This window comes from Saccoglossus kowalevskii, chromosome 4 (assembly GCF_978046115.1).
Source record: "Saccoglossus kowalevskii chromosome 4, keSacKowa6.1, whole genome shotgun sequence".
In the NCBI taxonomy this organism is placed as follows: domain Eukaryota; kingdom Metazoa; phylum Hemichordata; class Enteropneusta; family Harrimaniidae; genus Saccoglossus; species Saccoglossus kowalevskii.
In genome coordinates this window covers 45,695,015-45,715,295 of record NC_140644.1, presented here as the reverse complement: position 1 = coordinate 45,715,295, position 20,281 = coordinate 45,695,015, and the positions used below count along the sequence as shown (strand labels likewise).

Sequence of the window (20,281 nt, the reverse complement as noted above, 5' to 3'; positions counted from 1 at the left end):
TATTTTTTCTTTGCATAAGATCGTCTGATAACCTTGTTAAAATTATTTTAATTGTGAACAAGGTTATAAATACGACGCATGCTCAATTGTGATTTTTAATCCATCTTCCACTCTTCGCGCAATTTCGTGGAGTCGTCCTCTGGTACATCAGAACCTGGTTTCCGAAGCCTAAAACAGCTGCAAAGATGCCAAACATAAAACTTTTTAGCGGCAGCTCTCATGCTGATTTAGCCCAGAAGATAGCTGATCGACTTGGCATTGAGCTCAGTAAGGTGGTTACCAAGAAATTCAGCAACCAAGAGACCTGGTAAGTACAAAATTGGCGCGACATGTGTTGACAATTCCAGACACCCAATGGAATCGGCTATTTCACATATTGTTCGATGAAACAACGGAAGAAACCACAAGTCTTAAGTTTTATTCTGTGGACATTAACATATCATGAACACTGTTTTATCGATGTCTTTGTTTCTTGCCAAGTCGATTTTCGTTGTTCGCCTGACTTTTTGCGCGTGCTGTGTTAGGGTTCCCATAATAACTACATTTATAAAAAATGAAAGTTGTTGAACTGCAGCAACTTTTTAAAATGTATTTTCGCACAGATAGTTTTTTGTACTGTTCACTTATTTAAGCACGAATCTTTAAAAATATTCGGAACTTGCCACAATTCATATTTATTTGCAGTCTACTTTGACATCACTAAACACATTTTCCCGCGAAATTACATTGTGGTGACATTGTGGTGGTAACATTGTGGTAACAAGTTGTAAATGTCCTTGGCTTGAAGTCTATTAACCTATTGTGCAATGAACAGTTGTAAATTACCTCAACACTACTGCCACTGAATATATTTTTATTGAATTTTTGAACTCCTACATGAAAATGTTTGCTTGTAGGATTTGTTTTATGGAGTATGTTCTGTCATGGAGGTAAAGAGGAGTCACAGCCAAGCTTAGATCAAAGGTACCAGGATGGTCGCCGCTGTTTGTACATAGATCAGGTTGTTTATTTGCCGAACGGACCACGGAGAACAGTTTCCTCTTAGAGCAGTGAGGATTACGATGCATTAGCATACTAAGGACGCCTTCGACAACACTCAGTGATTTTCGTGACAATTCTAGTCAAATTCTTATAAACAAATATCGATAACGCGCACGAGTTTGGCTACGATGCTGAAACTGCTATATTCTTCAATTCAGAAGACGTAAACGAAATCAAAATCGAAGAGCATGTTGCAGACGAAGAATTGTTTTGCATATGCTGTGAACGAAACGATTGCTTGAAAACAAAAAAAGAAACGAATTTCTTGTACATGGTGTATAAAGAAAATTGAAGTAGGACATACATGGGATATAAACTTCAAAAAGTGTCATTTTGAACCTCAAAATTCAGTCTCCAATTCAACGCGGTGCGACCCATGTCATGCACCATTGCAAAAATCATTAAACAAGCTTTATTTTGGACTAAAAATCAGTACTAGCAAGGTATCGAAACATTACCATATTGCCGATTCAAAAATACAAGTGAAAATATGCTGAAAAACAAAAAATTACATAAACTTAACAAGAAATTCTCTGATTTTCAAAATTCCAACTTTCTCGTGCTCACAAACACTATTCCTGCAAGTATAAAAGATCTGTGCATGCGTTGTGCCCTTTGGCATTTACTGCGACACTGTAAAACAAGACCCTGGAGTGTGTACTGTACGCAGCAATGCTTGAGGGTAAATGACAATAAGACGAAGGGAATTATAGGATTAAACTTGGCTAAAACAAAAGTTTAGGAGGATCATTTTGGCTGCGACTCCTTTTTACCTCCATGGTTCTGTATACCAAATGTAACAATTGCAGTATTCACAAGTCTGAAATTGTTAGCTTTGGTTTCAATGCGCAATGGTCGCAATGTAAAAATGCTTACTACCAAAATGATTTCTTCAATTCTCCAATTTTAACAAACATTTTTGATTTTCTTAACAACCCTGTACAATTGATTTTAGACTTGATATATAATGTACATTGGGTGGTCTTCTATTAGATTTGATTATGTGGGTCTATGTAATTGAATTGTTCTTAAATGCTTGTTTTATTTGTTGTTTTTTTGTGCAGTGTGGAAATTGGCGAGAGTGTACGTGGAGAAGATGTCTATATTGTACAAAGTGGATGTGGGGACATCAATGATAATTTAATGGAAATGTTAATTATGATTAATGCATGCAAGATTGCTTCAGCTGCCCGTGTTACTGCAGTCATACCTCTATTTCCATATGCAAGACAAGATAAAAAGGATAAGGTAATGACAAGTTTTATTATGGTTCTAAATGTGTAATGTAATGAGCATTGGTTTTAATTTTGTTAGTTGCGAAAATTAGTCTAAATAAAAACAAACACGAATGCAGTGCTTAGTTGTTAGCAAATGATTATTGTAGTGTAATCAGGTTATGCTGTGAAAAAAAAATCAAAAAAACTTGATGCATCCCAGTTAACAAATCCTTGGTTAATAGAAAGTCGGTCTGAAATTAAACACACTAGGTCGATTTCATACAATACAAGTTAATTTTGAACAGCGATGTCAATTGTTATATTATGTCGGAGAAAATTAAATTAATGAAATGAAAACAGTGAATAAATAATGCACTAAACCAATCCCATACAAATCAGCTTCCTATTAAAGCTGATATGATAATGATCAAATTACAGAGTCGTGCACCGATATCAGCGAAGTTGGTAGCAAATATGTTGTCTGTGGCAGGAGCTGATCATATCATAACCATGGATTTACATGCTTCACAAATACAGGTAAACTTTGAGTTTTTAGTTTATACAATGTAAATTCTGATTTGCTAGTTGACGACAAAAACACTTATTTTTTGGATGGGTGTTGGCATGTCAAATCTTGTTTCTACAATATCTCAATAATCACTAGGTAGATTATAATGCAATTTGGTACAGATACTTCATGATGAAATCCAGACCTGATTGATATTAAATAATAAGTAGGTAATTTGCATACTCGTTTATCACTTTCAATGTGTTTTGTTATCCTAACAAGTTTATTTTTTGGTAGGGTTTCTTTGATATTCCAGTGGATAATTTGTATGCTGAACCAGCAGTACTGAAATGGGTGCGGGAAAACATCCCAGAATGGAAGAACAGTTGTATTGTATCACCTGATGCAGGGGGTGCTAAAAGGTAGATTACAAATATTTCAAATCTAGAAAAATTGCTAAAAAAAATATCATTTTTTTTCCGCTCGCCGCATAACAAACCCATAACAAACCCAAGTGACAATAACGATTGCATTATTCAATGGAACTATTGTCATTGCGTGGGTTTGACGCCCGAAACAATTGAAATTTTGGCCACCGGGCATCGGCGAACACCACCATAAAAGATATTATCAAAAGAGGGGCATGCCTTGACACTTTTTCTGTGATAATATTTTTTAGGAGTCCTTAGGAAATTTTGTTGTAGCCACTCAAAATCTTGTTCTTGCAGTTGCTAATAACTAAAACATGTGAAATCTGTGAAGTCAAACGTTCATCTGTTGACTTTCCGGTTGTGAAATGCATATTTTGACCTTTCACACCTAAACAAACCAAGTGCGCATGTGTAATGACCGTAGTTTCATAATGGGCATATATTTTATGGTCACATTAAAAATCGGCGGGGTTGTGTCATATTCCGCTAACTCGTTACTTGTGTAAACAATCGCAAACTATCATCGACATCAAAGATGAGCTAGACAATGTCCTCATCAGGATTAACTTGTGTTGAAACAAAAGAAAATAAGAAGCTTAAGTTGCCACTTGAGAGGAGTCTTGGCTCCTTCCATTAGTACCTTCCATGATTGTTCCTAATCTTATTCATTTGTTTCTACCATGTGCCTAAAAATATTCACACCTATTGTTCAACGATAAGATGTCAGACGCGCAGTGAAACTGCTTTTGTTCTGGTGGCAACCATTGTCAATAGTCCTTATGGCTATGTCCAGGTTTCGCAAGTTTTTGACCATGAGCTGTTACCACTATAAAAGTGGTAAATTTTTCAATGCCAAGTTTATCTTTGGAAAATCGTCTTGTTTCCCCATGGAAATCAAAGGCAAAAAATCGCACTACATTATCGATCAATCTTTCATAACAATTCAACGAGTTTATTTTTCGTGCGATATAATAACGATTGAGTAATAATCAACAATTTCAACACTTCAAAAACAAGCAAGTTATTCTTTTGTGAACTGAAGCATGACCGGATTGCGCTACCGTACTGTGATCATTTACTACTAAAGCAATGCATTAGCGTTTGTTTTTATTTGAAACTTCTGTTAGAATATACTTTCCGTTAAATAAAGGCATATTACATTGAATATACTATGTTAATTTTTACAAGTTTTTTTTTACTGTAATTTTTCAACATTTCGTGTAGTCTATTTTAGTAAGGCCTTTCACTCTTCCCCGACGCCTAAATTAGGGTGATGTCTATATTCAAGCGATTTAGTGATTGCAATATGTACATAATATAAACTGCACCCCAAACTTGAGCTTTTGACCCCAATTTTTAAATTGATACATTGTAATATAAACCACGCTTTATATTCAGACTTTTACAAGTAGTAATTTGTCCAAACTCAGCAATGGTTAAAACAATGTATATTCAGGGCTTTATGTGCAAAGCAGACAATGACAATGTTTTGCCTTTGAATGTTTTCACAGAGTAACATCAATAGCAGACAGATTAAATGTTGACTTTGCCTTGATCCATAAAGAACGAAAAAAAGCTAATGAAGTAGCTTCAATGGTCCTAGTTGGTGATGTTAAAGACAGAGTTGCTATTTTAGTTGATGACATGGCAGACACATGTGGTACTATTTGCCATGCTACAGAGAAGTAAGATTTATTTATTATTGTCTCACTTTAGTGATTGCAACTATATGGAAAATGCTTGTTAAATATTTGTATGTAGCCAGAAATATCTTGCAGATATTCACAGGGACTAATTTTTGCTAATTTTATGTCCCCAATATGTGATGCGTTATACCTTGTCACAGACTATGAAGAATAATTCCCGAGAAAGATATATTTTTGGTAAACTGCTTTCTCACTGCCGTTTCAAAATTATGACAATGCATATTCATATTTCAACAAACTAGGATTAAGGGAATATTATACAACAAAGGGCAAAGTCACCTAAGTTAAACTATGTTTTCGTATTAAGACAGTGTGCTGACTCCTGATAGTCTTTTGTCCCCGTTTGGACGAAGTCTGAAAACGGGGACTTGTAATTCGGCCTATGTGCGTTCATCCAGTCATATCTCAGAATCCCTTGGACAGATTCCGTTCATTCTTTGCATGTGGTTAGTACTTCATGTGGGACATGCAGTGGCAGCCATCTTGTTTTTGACTCCTGTGTGCGAAGCACAAAAAGGGAGTCTTTGCAGTTAGTGTATGTGTGTGTATGTGTGTGTGTGTGTATGTATGTGTGTCCGTCTGTTCCACTGATATCTCAAGAACCATACATCAGTTTTTGATGAAACTTGGTGCATAGATGCTTTGGACCAATGCGCAGATTTGATTAGGTTTTGGTAAAAATCCATGCATATTAATTACCTAATTTGCATGATAATTAGCTGATTTTTGGCTGTTTCATGACTGTTCCACTGATATCTAAAGAACCACTCATTGGATTTTGATGAAACTTGGCACATAGATGCTCCAAACTAATGCGCAGATTTGATTAGTTTTGGGTAAAAATCTGTGCAATATTAATTACCTAATTTGCATAATGATTAATCAATTTTCGGCTTTTCCACTGATATCTCAAGTACTAATCATCACATTTCAATGAAATTTGGTACATAGATGTCATAGGACACTGCACAGACCTGATAGTTTTTTGGGTAATATCAGTAGATATTAATTACCTAATTAGCATAATTAATTTTCAGCTTTTGATATTTTAAGTAGTAATCATCACATTTCAATGAAACTTGGTACATAGATGTCATAGGACACTGCACAGACCTGATAGTTTTTAAGGTAATATGAGAACATATTAATTACCTAATTAGCATAATTAATTAATTTTCAGCTTTTGATATTTCAAGTACTAATCATCACATTTCAATGAGACTTGCTACATAGATCTTCTAGGATTATGCAGAGACCTGATTAGTTTTAATTGGATTTTAATTACCTAATTAGCATAATTAATTTTCAGCTTTTGCTATTTCAAGTAGTAATCATCACATTTCAATGAAATTTTGTACATAGATGTCATAGGACACTGCACAGACCTGATAGTTTTTAGGGTAATATCAGTATATATTAATTAGCTAATTTGCATAATTAATTAATTTTCAACTTTTGATATTTCAAGTAGTAATCATCACATTTCAATGACACTTGGTACATAGATGTCATAGGACACTGCACAGACCTGATAGTTTTTAGGGTAATATGAGTACATATTAATTACCTAATTAGCATAATTAATTAATTTTCAGCTTTTGATATATCAAGTAGTAATCATCATATTTCAATGAGACTTGCTACATAGATCTTCTAGGATTATGCAGAGACCTGATTAGTTTTAATTGGATATTAATTCCCTAATTTGCATAATGTTCCACTGATATATAAAGAACCACAAATTGGACTTTAATGAAACTTTTAAAGAGAACTATGCAGAAACCCAATTAGTTTTTGGTAAATATTTATGCTTATTAATCTCCTAATTAACATAATTAATTAACACTGATATCTCAATTACTGATCATCACATTTGAATAAAATTTGGTACCTAAATGCTCTAGAACAATAGACAGGCCTGATTAATTTTGGGTTAAAATTTGTTCATATTAATTCTCTAATTAACATAATAATTCATAATTTTTTTGTTCTGTTCTGTTCTATTAGTTACCTGATTTACATAATTAGTTTTCAGCTTTTCCATCAATATCTCATGTACAAGTAATTTTGAATTAATTTTTAATGTGTTTTCAATACTCTCAGCACACAGTTCTTTCTAAGCTTTCTTTGATTTTATATGCGGTATCACTTTTCATTCAAATTTGGCACATACATGTACTTTATACATGTTAGTATGCATGTCTATGACAATTTGTTTCAAAATCTGGTCAAGGATGGCCGATTGACAGCCATCTGACTTTTTGGCCTTGCTACTATATTTCCACAATGTACCATTTTCATTCATATTTGGCACATGCATCATACATATCAGTGTTTCATAATCAGATCAAAGATGGCAGAGTAACTGCTGTTTTTATTTTTGGCCATATTACTACTACACGGAACACAGGTTTTGATGTAAACAATCTGTTGTATATGCCACTTGGAACTCAAGTTTCAAGGACATGTTCGCGACAACCCCTCAGCTTTAGTATGATGAACAGAGAACTTTCAAAAATTTAACGGGAACTGTGTCATTTTCAATGACTTGTTGCTAATTTAAAATGTATTCTCGTGATGAGATTGTTGGTATATTACCCAAATTAAAGTCCTGTTAATTTTTGTATGGAGGTCACATCTGCCAAAATTGTGTTTTACACTAGATCATTTACAATAACTTTTTTGGTTTTAGATTACTTGCTGCTGGTGCTTCTAAAGTGTACGCTATCCTGACACACGGAATATTTTCTGGACCTGCCATATCACGTATTAATAACAGCCAAATGGAAAATGTTGTTGTAACAAATACAATACCACAGGATACCAACATGAAACACTGCAATAAAATAAATGTAAGTTGTAAATTTCTATTGTGTATTGCTAATTATTACAGAAACTTGCTAAAATAATTGATAATGCTGTGAAATGTACACAAGTATGAAAAGTTATGGGACCTAAGAAGCTGTTGATTTTAATGGATAATAGCTTTGTCAGCAAGTCTAAGTACCACCATGGAGGTAAAAAGAGGAGTCACAGCCAAAATAATCCTCCTAAACTTCTTTTGTTTTAGACATGTTGAATCCCATAATTCCCTTTGTCTTATCGTCCTTTCACCCCAGGATCGTCGCCGACGCGTCATTTACTCTCAAGCATTGCTGCGCACAGTACACATTCCAAGGTCTTGTTTTATGGTGTCGCAGTAAATGTCAAAGGACATAAAGCATGCGCAGATCTTTTATACGTAGAGGAATCGTGTTTGTGAGAACGGGAAAGTTGGAATTTTGAAAATCAGAGAATTTCTTGTTAAGTTTATGTAATTTTCAGCACATTTTCCGTTGTATTTTTGAATCAGCAATATTGTAATGTTTCGAAACCTTGCTAGTACTGTTTTTAGTCCACAATAAAGCTCGTTTAATGATCTTTGCAATGGTGCATGGCATGGACCGCACCGCGTTGTACCAGAGACTGAATTTTGAGGTTCGAAATGACGCTTTTTTTCAGTTTATATCCCTTGTATGTCCTACGGCAGTGCGTCAACAAGAAATTCGCTGCATTTTTTGTTTTCGAGCAATCATTTTGTTCACAGCATATAGAAAACAATTTTTTGTCTGTAATGTGCTCTTCGATTTCGTTTACGTCTTCTGAATTTAAGGACATAGCAGTTTCAGCATCGTAGTCAAACTCATACGCGTTATCGATCATCGCCATATTTGTTTATAAGAATTTGACAGAATTGTCACAAACATCACAGTGCTGCCAAAGGCGTTCGTAGTATGCTGTCCTTGATCTGTTTGGCAAATAAAATCCCTGATCTATGTCTAAACAGCGGCGACTATCCTGGTACCTTTGATATAAGCTTGGCTGCGACTCCTTCTCTTTTTACCTCCATGGTACCACCAATGTTATATCAGTCGGTAACCCATGACGTCAGACTCAAAAGTCGATGTTTATCAAATCATGTAACCACTTTTGACAGTTTCATGCTTGGGGGGTGTAATGTTGAATATTCGGTAGTGTTTTTGTACTTGCATGTAAATATCTAACAAGCATTTTTCTTCTTTGTAGACAATTGACATTTCCATGATCCTCGCCGAAGCAATCAGAAGAACACACAATGGCGAATCGGTGTCGTATCTCTTCAGTCATGTGCCTCTATAAACAAATCATTTTATAGACTTCCCCCATAATTTATCTTGTATTAATGTTTGCATCATAAGTTTGGGTGTTGTATTTATTGTTTGACTATTGCCTTCACTCTATTTATTCAACATTTGTTTTTAACTGTTCCAAGATGTGCATGTGACCTGCATAGTTCAAGCATATTATTGCCTGGGATGTGGTAAACATCTTTAAAACATTGCAGAAAGGATATTGAGATGGGAATTGTGGTCTGCAAAAGCTACTAATCTGTACGTAGTTTGTGTTTCTGAGTACTAAGCCAATTGTTTTCATATCCCATACTTTCCATTATATTGTCTTGTAAATTGGCATCAGTGATCTGTACAACTTTGAACTAGCAGTTATTGCACCACCTCCATAAAACAATAGCAACTGGTGGCATGTTGGTCGGTCAACACAATAGAAAATTGACAATAAGTGCAAACTTGATCTATTTGTGAAAATGGAGCTGCCTCTATTAATTGGAAAGTGACCATTCAAGCAAAGTGATGATAAAAAGTACTTATAAATCCTCCCTCCCCCCAGTCCATATTGGTGTACCCCGGTATACTACATCAAGTTTGCCAGCATGTTTCCCTAAAATGCTGGACAGCCTTTTCTATCAAATGTATCCATAATGCACTTTGCAATGTGGTTTTCTTTTGATCTTGCTGAAAATTTGTTTTTGACATTGAGCTCATATTTAAGATTACTGGATTAGACAAATTACAACTGTTATTTGTATACTAGTTGAGAATACATGTAGTGCTAGATGTTGATTAAGTTAGTGCTTTTATGCTGAATACACGTCTTCATGTTTGTCTTAATGCCAAAGAATTTTCTGGTTGACTGTGTTGGTCAGTTTCAAAGGTGTGGTTTGTGTTGAATTTATGTAAAGCAAAACTAAACAGATTTAGACCTGAAATGTATTTTTAGCACTAGTTCTAAGGAAGAAATGATGCAAGTCTCTTGTCCTTTAACAATTTTTAATTTAACATTTTATTCATCTTGGATTGAATGAAGATTTTGTATGGAATTATCTAATGTAAATTTCTCGACAAAATAATTTGTGATAATTGGCTGCTAAAAATGCTGGTTTGTTTGCCATCTATTCAGTATTGCATGTACACGCCTGTTCATTCAATTTTACCATTGCATTTGTTTTGAAAGTCGCTAAAATAAACTATTTTTTAAGTTATTTGTCTTGTGTTTATACAAGTATATACACTTAACATTGGGCTTGTACACGTCCTGCAGTTTTGCATCTGTTGTGGCAATACTTCTGCACATTTCTTCATTTTAAAGTCCACTATGAATACAGACCAATATTGGTATTAATAAAGCACAATAGACAGCAAGGTCTTGGATGCATTTCAACATGACGTTGTGCAGAAAGGGCTGCATCTTAAGTCTGTTGATTGCAGGTATTTACATTTTTGCACTGATTCGTCAATACCAAGAGTATGTATTTACATTGTGAGGCCCATGCGTACCTCAAACTAAATTTCACTTCACTTCTCTTTTGTATTAATTTCATAGACATGATCTGAAACTCTTCTGAAAACTTGGATTTCTCTGGTGTGCTTGTATATACAAGAAAGAATGGTACTTGTTTTGCTATATGACCACCCTTTGTAGTATGTACATGTGATCTGCCCCATACCTTTACAATGTATCTGTGGCATGATTCTCCCAACATTGCCTGAATGTGTACATGTCCCAGCTTATTTTCAACTTATTTGTTTTATAAATATGACCACTTTGGTGGTCAATTGTAATGAGTGAATGTTGATGCAGCAATAAAATTAATATTATTGCCCCATATTAATATGTACAAAAATAAATTTTCCCTATGTTTGATATTTTGTACATAACTGTAGATGCAAGATACTTTTTCCAGCCAAACAAATTCAAACCGATGTGTTTGAAATGACAGTGGTATAAAGTTCCATAGCAACTATCAATGAAAATGAATTGAAGGCTTATTTAAAATTAATTGAAAAATTAAGATTAGCCTTTCAAGCAAGAAGCCTGTTTAAGATTGCACCTGTACCACAAAGTTCAATTTAAATCTGATTTTTTGAGATATCAGAAATTGGCTGCTACCGTAATAATTAGATATGCATGGTTTTCAACATTAAACCAATTAAGTTTGTGCATACTTCTGGACCAATATGTTAGACATGCCTGGGCCAATTACAATCGTGCGTAATATTATACATGTGCACATCAAGATGACCAAATGGCAGCCACCTTTGTGCTAAAAAAATCATCATAATCGAGCATTTCTGGCACCGGATCTTGGCTGTTTACAGATTTAATCTTGGTACATTGGACATCATGGGACCTAGATGCACATCAACTTGTATTTCAGATCAGGTCTGATATGGGAGAGTAGCACTGATTTTGTTTTTATGAATGCTGTTCCAGAGCAATTTCTCTCAATATGGATGAGTACTTGTATCTTGTACAAGTAAGAGTATCAGATACAAGATGACTGAATGTCAATCATTTTAATGTTAAAAAATCATAATCAAGCATCAGCTTCTGGATCCATATCTCTGATGTTTATGTTCTAACTATATTACTATAAACAAAACTAAATATTTGATAACTAACTGGGACTATGCCATGCATGGCTTGTTACGTACAGATTTCAACATAAGTTGTCTGCAATGTCAGAGCATCCAAGTACAAAGGTACATTGAATTGTGCTTAGTATTAGAGATAAACAGAAAATTGACCTTTATGCAAAGTAGGTAAATAAAATTCATGGTTTTACCTGAAACTAATCAGGTCTGTGCATTGTCCTAGAGCATTTTTATACCAAAATTCACTAAAATACTAGCAAGATTACTACTTGAAATTTAAAACATAGTTGAACTCTGGTGACCTTGCCCTTTGTTATATAATATTATTCCCTTTATCATAGTTTGTTTCAATATGCATTGTCATTAATTTTGAATACAAACTAGTTTGGGGGTTGAAACAACAGGGGGGAATCAGTCTACCGAATGTCATTAATAGATGCAATTGGTGCCTAATTTGTTTAATTATTTTAAGGGACATAATTTCCAGCTTTATTCAAAGTAATTCAGATATTTTAGAATAAAAACAAATGTCTCATCTCAGAAAAAAAGTGCTGCATTTACACATGAAGATTCATAAAACATGCACGATAACAGAAAATCTTTGCTGGCTTTTGTCGAAGTATTTTGTACAGGTGTTTGTCAAAAATTAATGATTCACTGAGACAAATATGAACTGCCTTATTTTATTCATTGTGTGACGACTGTATTATTTGAAAAGTAAAAAAAAAACCAGTTTTGAAACCCAGTCTAGTATTCCCATGGGCTTTAGGAGATACATTACGAATGATATTATTACAAGATTTGCCTCATTGAACACTACAACAATGCATATTTCCACTGCGATCAGTGACCTTTGAATGTGCATCACCAGTGATCAGTAAAGTTAAAATATTTTACCAGATTTTCTCAATTTTTGCATGATATTTTCATTCAGGACATCTGTTGTTCATACTCTGAGGAAGACTTTATACTGATGAATAAGGTGATCAAGTTTGGAATAGAATTAATAAAGTTATTGTGCACACAATTAACGACGACGACAGTGCCGGACAGAAATTTTTTACCTTATTACCTTTCCCTTCCATCTCTGATGGTACAGGCAAGGTAAAAATGATCAATTATGCAAATTAGGCAATTAATATGCAGATTTTAACAAAAACAAGTCATTGAAAATGACACAGTCCCCGTTAAGTTCTCTTTGTGCTCGTCATATTAAAGCGGAGGGGTTGTCGCGAGCGTGTCCTTGAAACTTGAGTTCCAAGTGGCGTATACAACAGATTGTTTATTTACATCAAAACACGTGTTTCGTGTCATAGTAATATGGCCAAAATAAGAACAGCCATTATTCAGCCATCTTTGATCTGATTATGAAACACACTGATATGTATGATGTATGTGCCAAATACGAATGAAAATGGTACATAAATTGTGGAAATATAGTAGTAAGGCCAAAAAGTCAGATGGCTGTCAATCGGCCATCCTTGACCAGATTTTGAAACAAATCGTCATGGACATGCATCCTAACATGTATAAAGTACATGTATGTGCCAAATTTGAATGAAAACTGACAGAGCACGTCCAAGATACCGCATAAAAAAACAAAAACAAGATGCCTGCTAGTCGACCATCTTTGATCCAATTGCGAAATAAATCGTCATGGACATGTATCCTAACATGTATAATCCATGTACCAAGTTTGAATGACAACTGACAAAGCATGTCCAAAATACAACATTTTCAAAAAACAAGATGGCTGCCAGTCGGCCATTTTGAATTGAATCGCTAAACCACTGCCTGTGCATATGTCCCACATAAGGTACTAGGCACATGCAAAAGAATGAACGGAATCGGTCCACAGGATTCTGAAATATGACGTTGGATAGACTGACACACGGACGGTCGGACGGACAGACTCAGGAATTCACGGACTGTCGGGGACATGTATCCTAACATGTATGATCTATGTACTAAATTTGAATGAAAACTGACAAAGCATGTCCAAAATACGACATTTTCAAAAATCAAGATGGCTGCCAGTCGGCCATCTTTGATCCAATTGTGAAATAAATCATCATGGACATGTATCCTAACATGTATAATCTATGTACCAAGTTTGAATGAAAACTGACAAAGCATGTCCAAAATACAACATTTTCAAAAAACAAGATGGCTGCCAGTCAGCCATTTTGAATCGAATCGCTAAACCACTGCATGTGCATATGTCCCATATAAAGTACTAGGCACATGCAAAGAATGAACGGAATCGGTCCAAGGGATTCTGAGATATGACTCCGGACGGACGCACGGACACACGAACGGACGGAGACCGAATTATAAGTCCCCGTTTTCGGACTTCGTCCGAACGGGGACTAATAATCAGGTCTGTGCAGTGACTGCATCTATGTACAAAGTTTCATTGGTACCCGATATATTCAGTGGCGATAATATGGTCTGTGTGTTCTGGAGGTAATATATAGGTGATATACCAAATCAACATCTACAACAATAGATCACTGTCTTATGAATTTTTTTGATTACTTTATTGAAGCCGGTACCCTAGAGACCGATCTTAGTGATCATTTTCCAATTTTTGCTGTTTTTAAAAATTTACGTCATATATTTAACACAAATCCAACAAATAGTTACAAACATGACTTTTCTTTGTTTAATCCTGAATTATTCAAAGCGGATGTTGCAAAAACGTCATGGATGCCAATTTATGAAATATCAGATCCAAATTTGGCCTACGACGCCTTTTACAAACTGTTTAATAACCATAGTCGCTAAACATGTCCCAAGGATTAAAACTTGTTTTTCGCCCAAATCACTCAAAAAGCCCTGGATTACTAAGGGACTGCTTGTCTCCATTAAAAATAAACACAAACTATTTTCTAAAACAAAACGACATTCTGTCAGCTCAACAGTACATAATCAATATAAAAAGTACCGTAATATTCTCTGTAAACTGTTGAAAACTGCCAAAAAGTCGTATTTTCGTGGCAGATTTTGCACCTCTGCTGGCAATAATAATAAAACATGGCAGGGCATTAATGAAATAATGAATGGAAACATGTGCAAAGCTGGGACCCCTCAAAAATTAAAATCAACCTCCAAACCAGATGAATTTGTTACAAACAGTAAGGATATTGCACATTTGTTCAATTCTTATTTGGTTAACATTGGACCAAAGCTTGCTTCGGAGATCACCTGTAACACCAATTTTAATGACTACCTTGGCAACAGACAATCAGTCATTTTTCTTTCGCCCTGTCTGTGCACACGATGTCTTAAATGAAATTGACAAATTTGACATTCGTAAATCCGTTGGTTATGACGGTATTCACCCAAAACTTGTGAAAGTGGCTGCTGAATATATTGCCGAACCAATCGCCTATATTATAAATTGTTCCTTGTCGAAAGGTGTATTCCCTGACAAACTGAAAAAAGCACGGGTGACTCCCATTTTCAAGAAAGGGTGTGCTTATGAAGTTGGAAACTACAGGCCGATCTCCGTTTTACCTGTCTTTAGCAAACTATTCGAATCATTCGCCAATAAACAGTTGTGTGCCTTTATGGACAAATTTAAAATTATTTCAGAAAATCAGTACGGGTTCCGAAAGCAATATAGCACTATACTCGCATTAGCTGATCTCACAGCTGAAATCTCAAAAAGAATTGATGAAGGTTTTGTCACACTTGGTGCTTTTATAGACTTGAGAAAAGCTTTCGATACCATTGATCACAGTATTTTGCTAGCTAAACTACAACAATATGGGATTAGAGGGTGAACTTTGAACTGGTTTAAAACTTTTTTGGACGGTCGGCAACAATATGTCAGTACTAAAAACAATGATTCTGACTGTGAAACTATTTCCACAGGGGTACCACAAGGGTCAATCGTAGGCCCTCTTCTTTTTTTAGTTTATATTAATGACATTTCTAGATCATCCCCCCATTTTTCATTCAGACTATTTGCTGATGACACCAGTCTATTTTATTCCGTAAAAGACTGTTCTGTAAACCTTCACACACTCAATATTGAATTTAATAAAGTTTCTACCTGGTGTAAATCAAATAGTTAACTATAAACATTGACAAAACAAATTTCATGATTTTTCAGACAGCTCAAAGAAAAACAACTATTGAGGGCGTATTGTCAATTGATGATTTGTCATTAAGGATGTAGTAGACGTAACAGTCACTATTTTATACATTTTTTGTTTATTGTCTATTTTGGTGGCATTTGTCTATCTGCATGCAATGGATGTGTTTCCCACTCAAAATAGTAACCAGTACACCCAAAAAAGACATTTTTAACAAAAAGGTTAGGATATGTGTTTATAACAGCAGACCGCTCACTTTGATTTCAGAATAATCGGCTTTGAGCGCAAATAATAAATATTGACCTAATTTGCATAAGTTGGCCTACTTAGCAACGGAAACAACGCATGCAAGCCCTGTCTCTGTGATCGTTCTATATTAGTACACCGTGTGTGACACATCAAAAAATTAGCGCTCTTTAAAATTGTTATCAGAATTATGATTAGAAATTAGGAGAAGGAAGGGACAAAAAAGGAAGAATATGACTCCAATGTCCGAAGAAGCAAAACTTCGTCTCAGAAAAAATAACATCCATCGCGGTTCGGAAAGTTCGGACTCCGACGATACTGCTGTGACGGTGCAACATTTATCTACATGTAGCTCAGAATTGAAGAACTAGAAAAAGTGTCAAGAAGTGCATAAGAAAGGAAATTATCGTCACATGGCTGACGCAGATGGATCGCTGAGACTGATCGATGTCTACATTTTAAATAGCGAACTTTTTTGGCGCCATTGCGGTGCTCAAGTTGCAACATAGGGATTTGACATTGGAGGAAGACACACGGCACGGCTGGGGACCCCACTTCGAAATTAAATGTTCAAATTCCGAATGTTATTTTTCCTCAGCCGAGAGAATTTTCACGTCTTTTGAAAAACAAGAAAAAGAGTTCCAAGTAAACAGGAAAATTGTGATCGCCGGAAGAGTGATCGGTAAAGGCCGACGTGTGATGGCAAAATTTGCCAAGTACATGGGTGTCGTCAGCTGTTTATTTAGGTGTCACGCTTGACTCAACACTTTGTTGGAGACCCCATATCGCTACCATTGTTAAACAAGCAGCCTGTCGGCTGAGATAGCTCCGCTGTTAGCAATGCACATTTCAATTAAAGAACTGAAGATATCATTAGAAAATGAACAATATGTATAGTATCAAAGCAAAGGACCTTGCTGTTTTCAACAAGAATTCAAAAATATCACTTTTCACCAAAAATAATCATCAAAATTAAGTAATTGAAGATATCACCACGAAATTAACAAGGTCCACATGTAATACCTATATATGTAATATAAAAGCAATCAGACTTGCGGTTTTTAACAAGAAGTCGAAAATCTCACTTTTTACCAAAAATGACAAAAATATTCACCAAAATTAAAGATATCATTACAAAATGAACAAATCTGAGAGAGGTCCACATGTAGTACCTATGTATGTAATATCAAAGCAATTGGACTTGCGGTTTTTAACAAGAAGTTGAAAATATCACTTTTTACCAAAAATGACAAAAATATTTACCAAAATTAGAGAATTGAAGATATCATTACAAAATGAACAAATCTGAGAGAGGTCCACATGTAGTACCTATATATGTAATATCAAAGCAATTGAACTTGCGGTTTTTAACAAGAAGTCGAAAATATCACTTTTTACTAAAAATGACAAAAATATTCACCAAAATTAGAGAACTAAAGATATCATTACAAAATGAACAAATCTGAGAGAGTTCCACATGTAGTACCTATATATGTAATATCAAAGCAATTGGACTTGCGGTTTTTAACAAGAAGTCGAAAATATCACTTTTTACTAAAAATGACAAAAATATTCTCCAAAATTAGAGAATTAAAGATATCATTACAAAATGAACAAATCTGAGAGAGGTCTACCCAAGGTACATATACACCAAGTATCAAAGCATTCAGGCTTGTAGTTTTCAAGAAGAAGTCAAAAAAGTAAAACATTGACACGGACGACGCCGGACAATCACTCATATGATAAGCTCCGCTCGACAAAGTCGACAGCGGAGCTAAAAAATCAGTAAAACAATTGGGATAATCTCATACTTGAGGCATTATTTACCAAAATCCATTATGATATTACTTTACAACTCATTGATTCTCCCACACATTGCTTATTGTATAGAAATATGGGGACACTCTTTTAGCACATATATTGATCCAATTTTTAAATTACACAAAAAGTTTGTCAGATTAATTTCTTTCTCTCATTTCCGAGCAAGTACCACACCACTTTTCCTGCAACTTGGCATTCTTGATGTGTATAAATTATGTAAATACAATACATGTTTATTTGCATACGATTTGAAAAATGGCCGCCATGCACACTCTCTGGATCATTATGCCTCTTCAATATCACATCCATACAATACACGATCAGTAACCACTGAGAAACTTGTCACACCACAAATTAATTCAAGTTCAACTAAGAAAAGTCTGACATTTTCTCTTGTAAAACATTGAAATGAGCTCCCAGCTTCGTTAAAAACATTAACTTTATGAAACACGTTCGAAACTGCATTAAAAAATATCTTTTAACTAATGTATAAATACTTGCATTATATGCATTAGTATTGTCTATTTTTGTTTTCTTCATTATTATTATTAATGAGAGTTTGTAGTCTCTTTATTTACTTATTTTTAACTTAACAATATAATTTGTTTTGTGTATCACTAATCACAACAACATACATTTTAACAGTTGAGTATGGTTTTGGGGCCAGGGACTAGATTAGTTCTTCTAGTACTACCTCTCTGGTCCCCACCAGAAAAAATATATATATTTAATATTCATTCAGATAAAGTTGTACAATTTTTTTCTGGTAAAATAAATCTATTCTAACATTCTACCAAGTTTCATTGAAATCTGACCACCAGTTGACAGCCATTTGTTCATACATAGCAGAAAACAAGGTCTTGTAGATCAGCTCCTGTTTGTGACTCGTCATACAATTTTTCTGCTGTGTACAGATTTCAACAAAATTTTGTCTTTCTGTTTGTCCATAAAACACAATAATACAGTCATTAACATTGGTGAATATATTTTATTTTTAAAATAAGTTCATTAGTGATATAAAAGTATAAAGATATATAAAATATACTATTATTATATTTTAAAACTAAACATGCCAAGCACTGACAATGCCTACTCCTAGATTTTGTATTATTGGTAGACGATCTCAATCTTTTATATGACTGGAAGTTCATAGACGCATATAAACGACCACTAGTTGGGCCATTTTGTTTGAATCTCCAAAAACATGTGATGTGCACCTGTAACACAGTATGCACGATAGCAATACAACATTTTATTAAACAGACAGAGGTTGATTATTTTTGAGAGGGGAAAACATAAATTTCCAAGAAGAAGTCAAAAAAAGAATCAAAGAAAGCTTAGAAAGAACTCCTGTGTGCTGAGAGTAATGGCGACACATTAAAATTAATTCAAACTTTAAGATTTGCTTTTCAAACAAGAAACTTGGCAACTAATTTTTGTCTGCTATTTGAGATGAAAAATCAAAATTTATAATAATACATACATTTGATTTTTCATGCATGAATTCAATTTAAATTTAATTTTTTTTAGATGGGCTAATAATAGATAATCAATATGCATGTTCATCAACATTAAACTAGTCATGTGTGTGGATTACCTCAATGAACCAAATGAATTATTATGCGTAGATTTAGGTCTGTATATTGTTTCAGGGTGCACATGTACAAAGTTTCATTATAATGTGATGATTAATCATAACTAAATTAGTGGAAAGCTGAAAAATTTATTATTATGCAAATTAGCTAATTATTATAGATGTATATAAACCTAAAACTAATTAGAGTACCGGTATATAGAGTATATACGTACAAAGATTCATTGAATTAAGATAATACTGTCACAGACCATCTATATACGAAGAAATGTCATTATAACCAAAATTATGATTTATTATGCAAATTAGGTAATTAATATGATCTGATTTTAATTCAAAACTGAGTGGGTCTGTGCATTGTTCTGGAGCATCAATGTACAAAGTTTCATTGAAATGAAATAATTAGTACATGTGATATCAGTGTAAAAGCTGAAAATTGACTAATTATGCAAATTAGTTGATTAATATGCACTGATTCTAACCCAAAACTAATCAGGTCTGTGCATTGTCCTGTGCAAATTAGTTGATTAATAAGCACACATTTTTACTTAAAACTGATCAGGTCTTTGGATTGTTCTAGAGCATCTATGTATCAAAAGTAATGAAGTAATAGTACTTGAAATATCAAAAGCTGAAAATTGATTAATTATGCAAATTAGGTAATTAATATTTCACATGTCTGTCTGTGGATCGTTCTATGTATCTCTGTAAGTTTCATTGAAATGTGATGATTAGTACCCGAGATATTGGTGGAAAAGCCAAAAATTGACTAATTGTTATGCAAATTAGGTTTATTATATGCATGGATTTTTACCCAAAACTAATCACATCTGTACGTTAGTCTAGAGCATCTATGTACCACGTT

At 34.3% G+C, this 20,281-nt stretch overlaps 1 protein-coding gene across 1 annotated transcript; it reads left to right on the top strand.

Annotated features, from left to right (window-relative positions):
- Positions 1-90: 90 nt before the first annotated feature.
- Positions 91-9,119, top strand: LOC100371548 (ribose-phosphate pyrophosphokinase 1). The gene is made up of 7 exons (XM_002730426.4): positions 91-307; positions 2,106-2,289; positions 2,697-2,795; positions 3,064-3,188; positions 4,709-4,882; positions 7,596-7,755; positions 8,969-9,119. The coding sequence occupies exons 1-7, from the start codon at positions 186-188 to the stop codon at positions 9,059-9,061; spliced, it is 957 nt and encodes a 318-aa protein (XP_002730472.1). The 5' UTR covers positions 91-185; the 3' UTR covers positions 9,062-9,119.
- Positions 9,120-20,281: the final 11,162 nt, after the last annotated feature.

Bases quoted from the DNA above. Each gene is read 5' to 3' on its own strand.
- LOC100371548 (XM_002730426.4), top strand. From the start codon at position 186: ATGCCAAACATAAAACTTTTTAGCGGCAGCTCTCATGCTGATTTAGCC. The intron at 2,796-3,063 runs GTAAACTTTGAG...ATTTTTTGGTAG, and splicing joins TACATGCTTCACAAATACAG to GGTTTCTTTGATATTCCAGT. The intron at 7,756-8,968 runs GTAAGTTGTAAA...TCTTCTTTGTAG, and splicing joins AACACTGCAATAAAATAAAT to ACAATTGACATTTCCATGAT.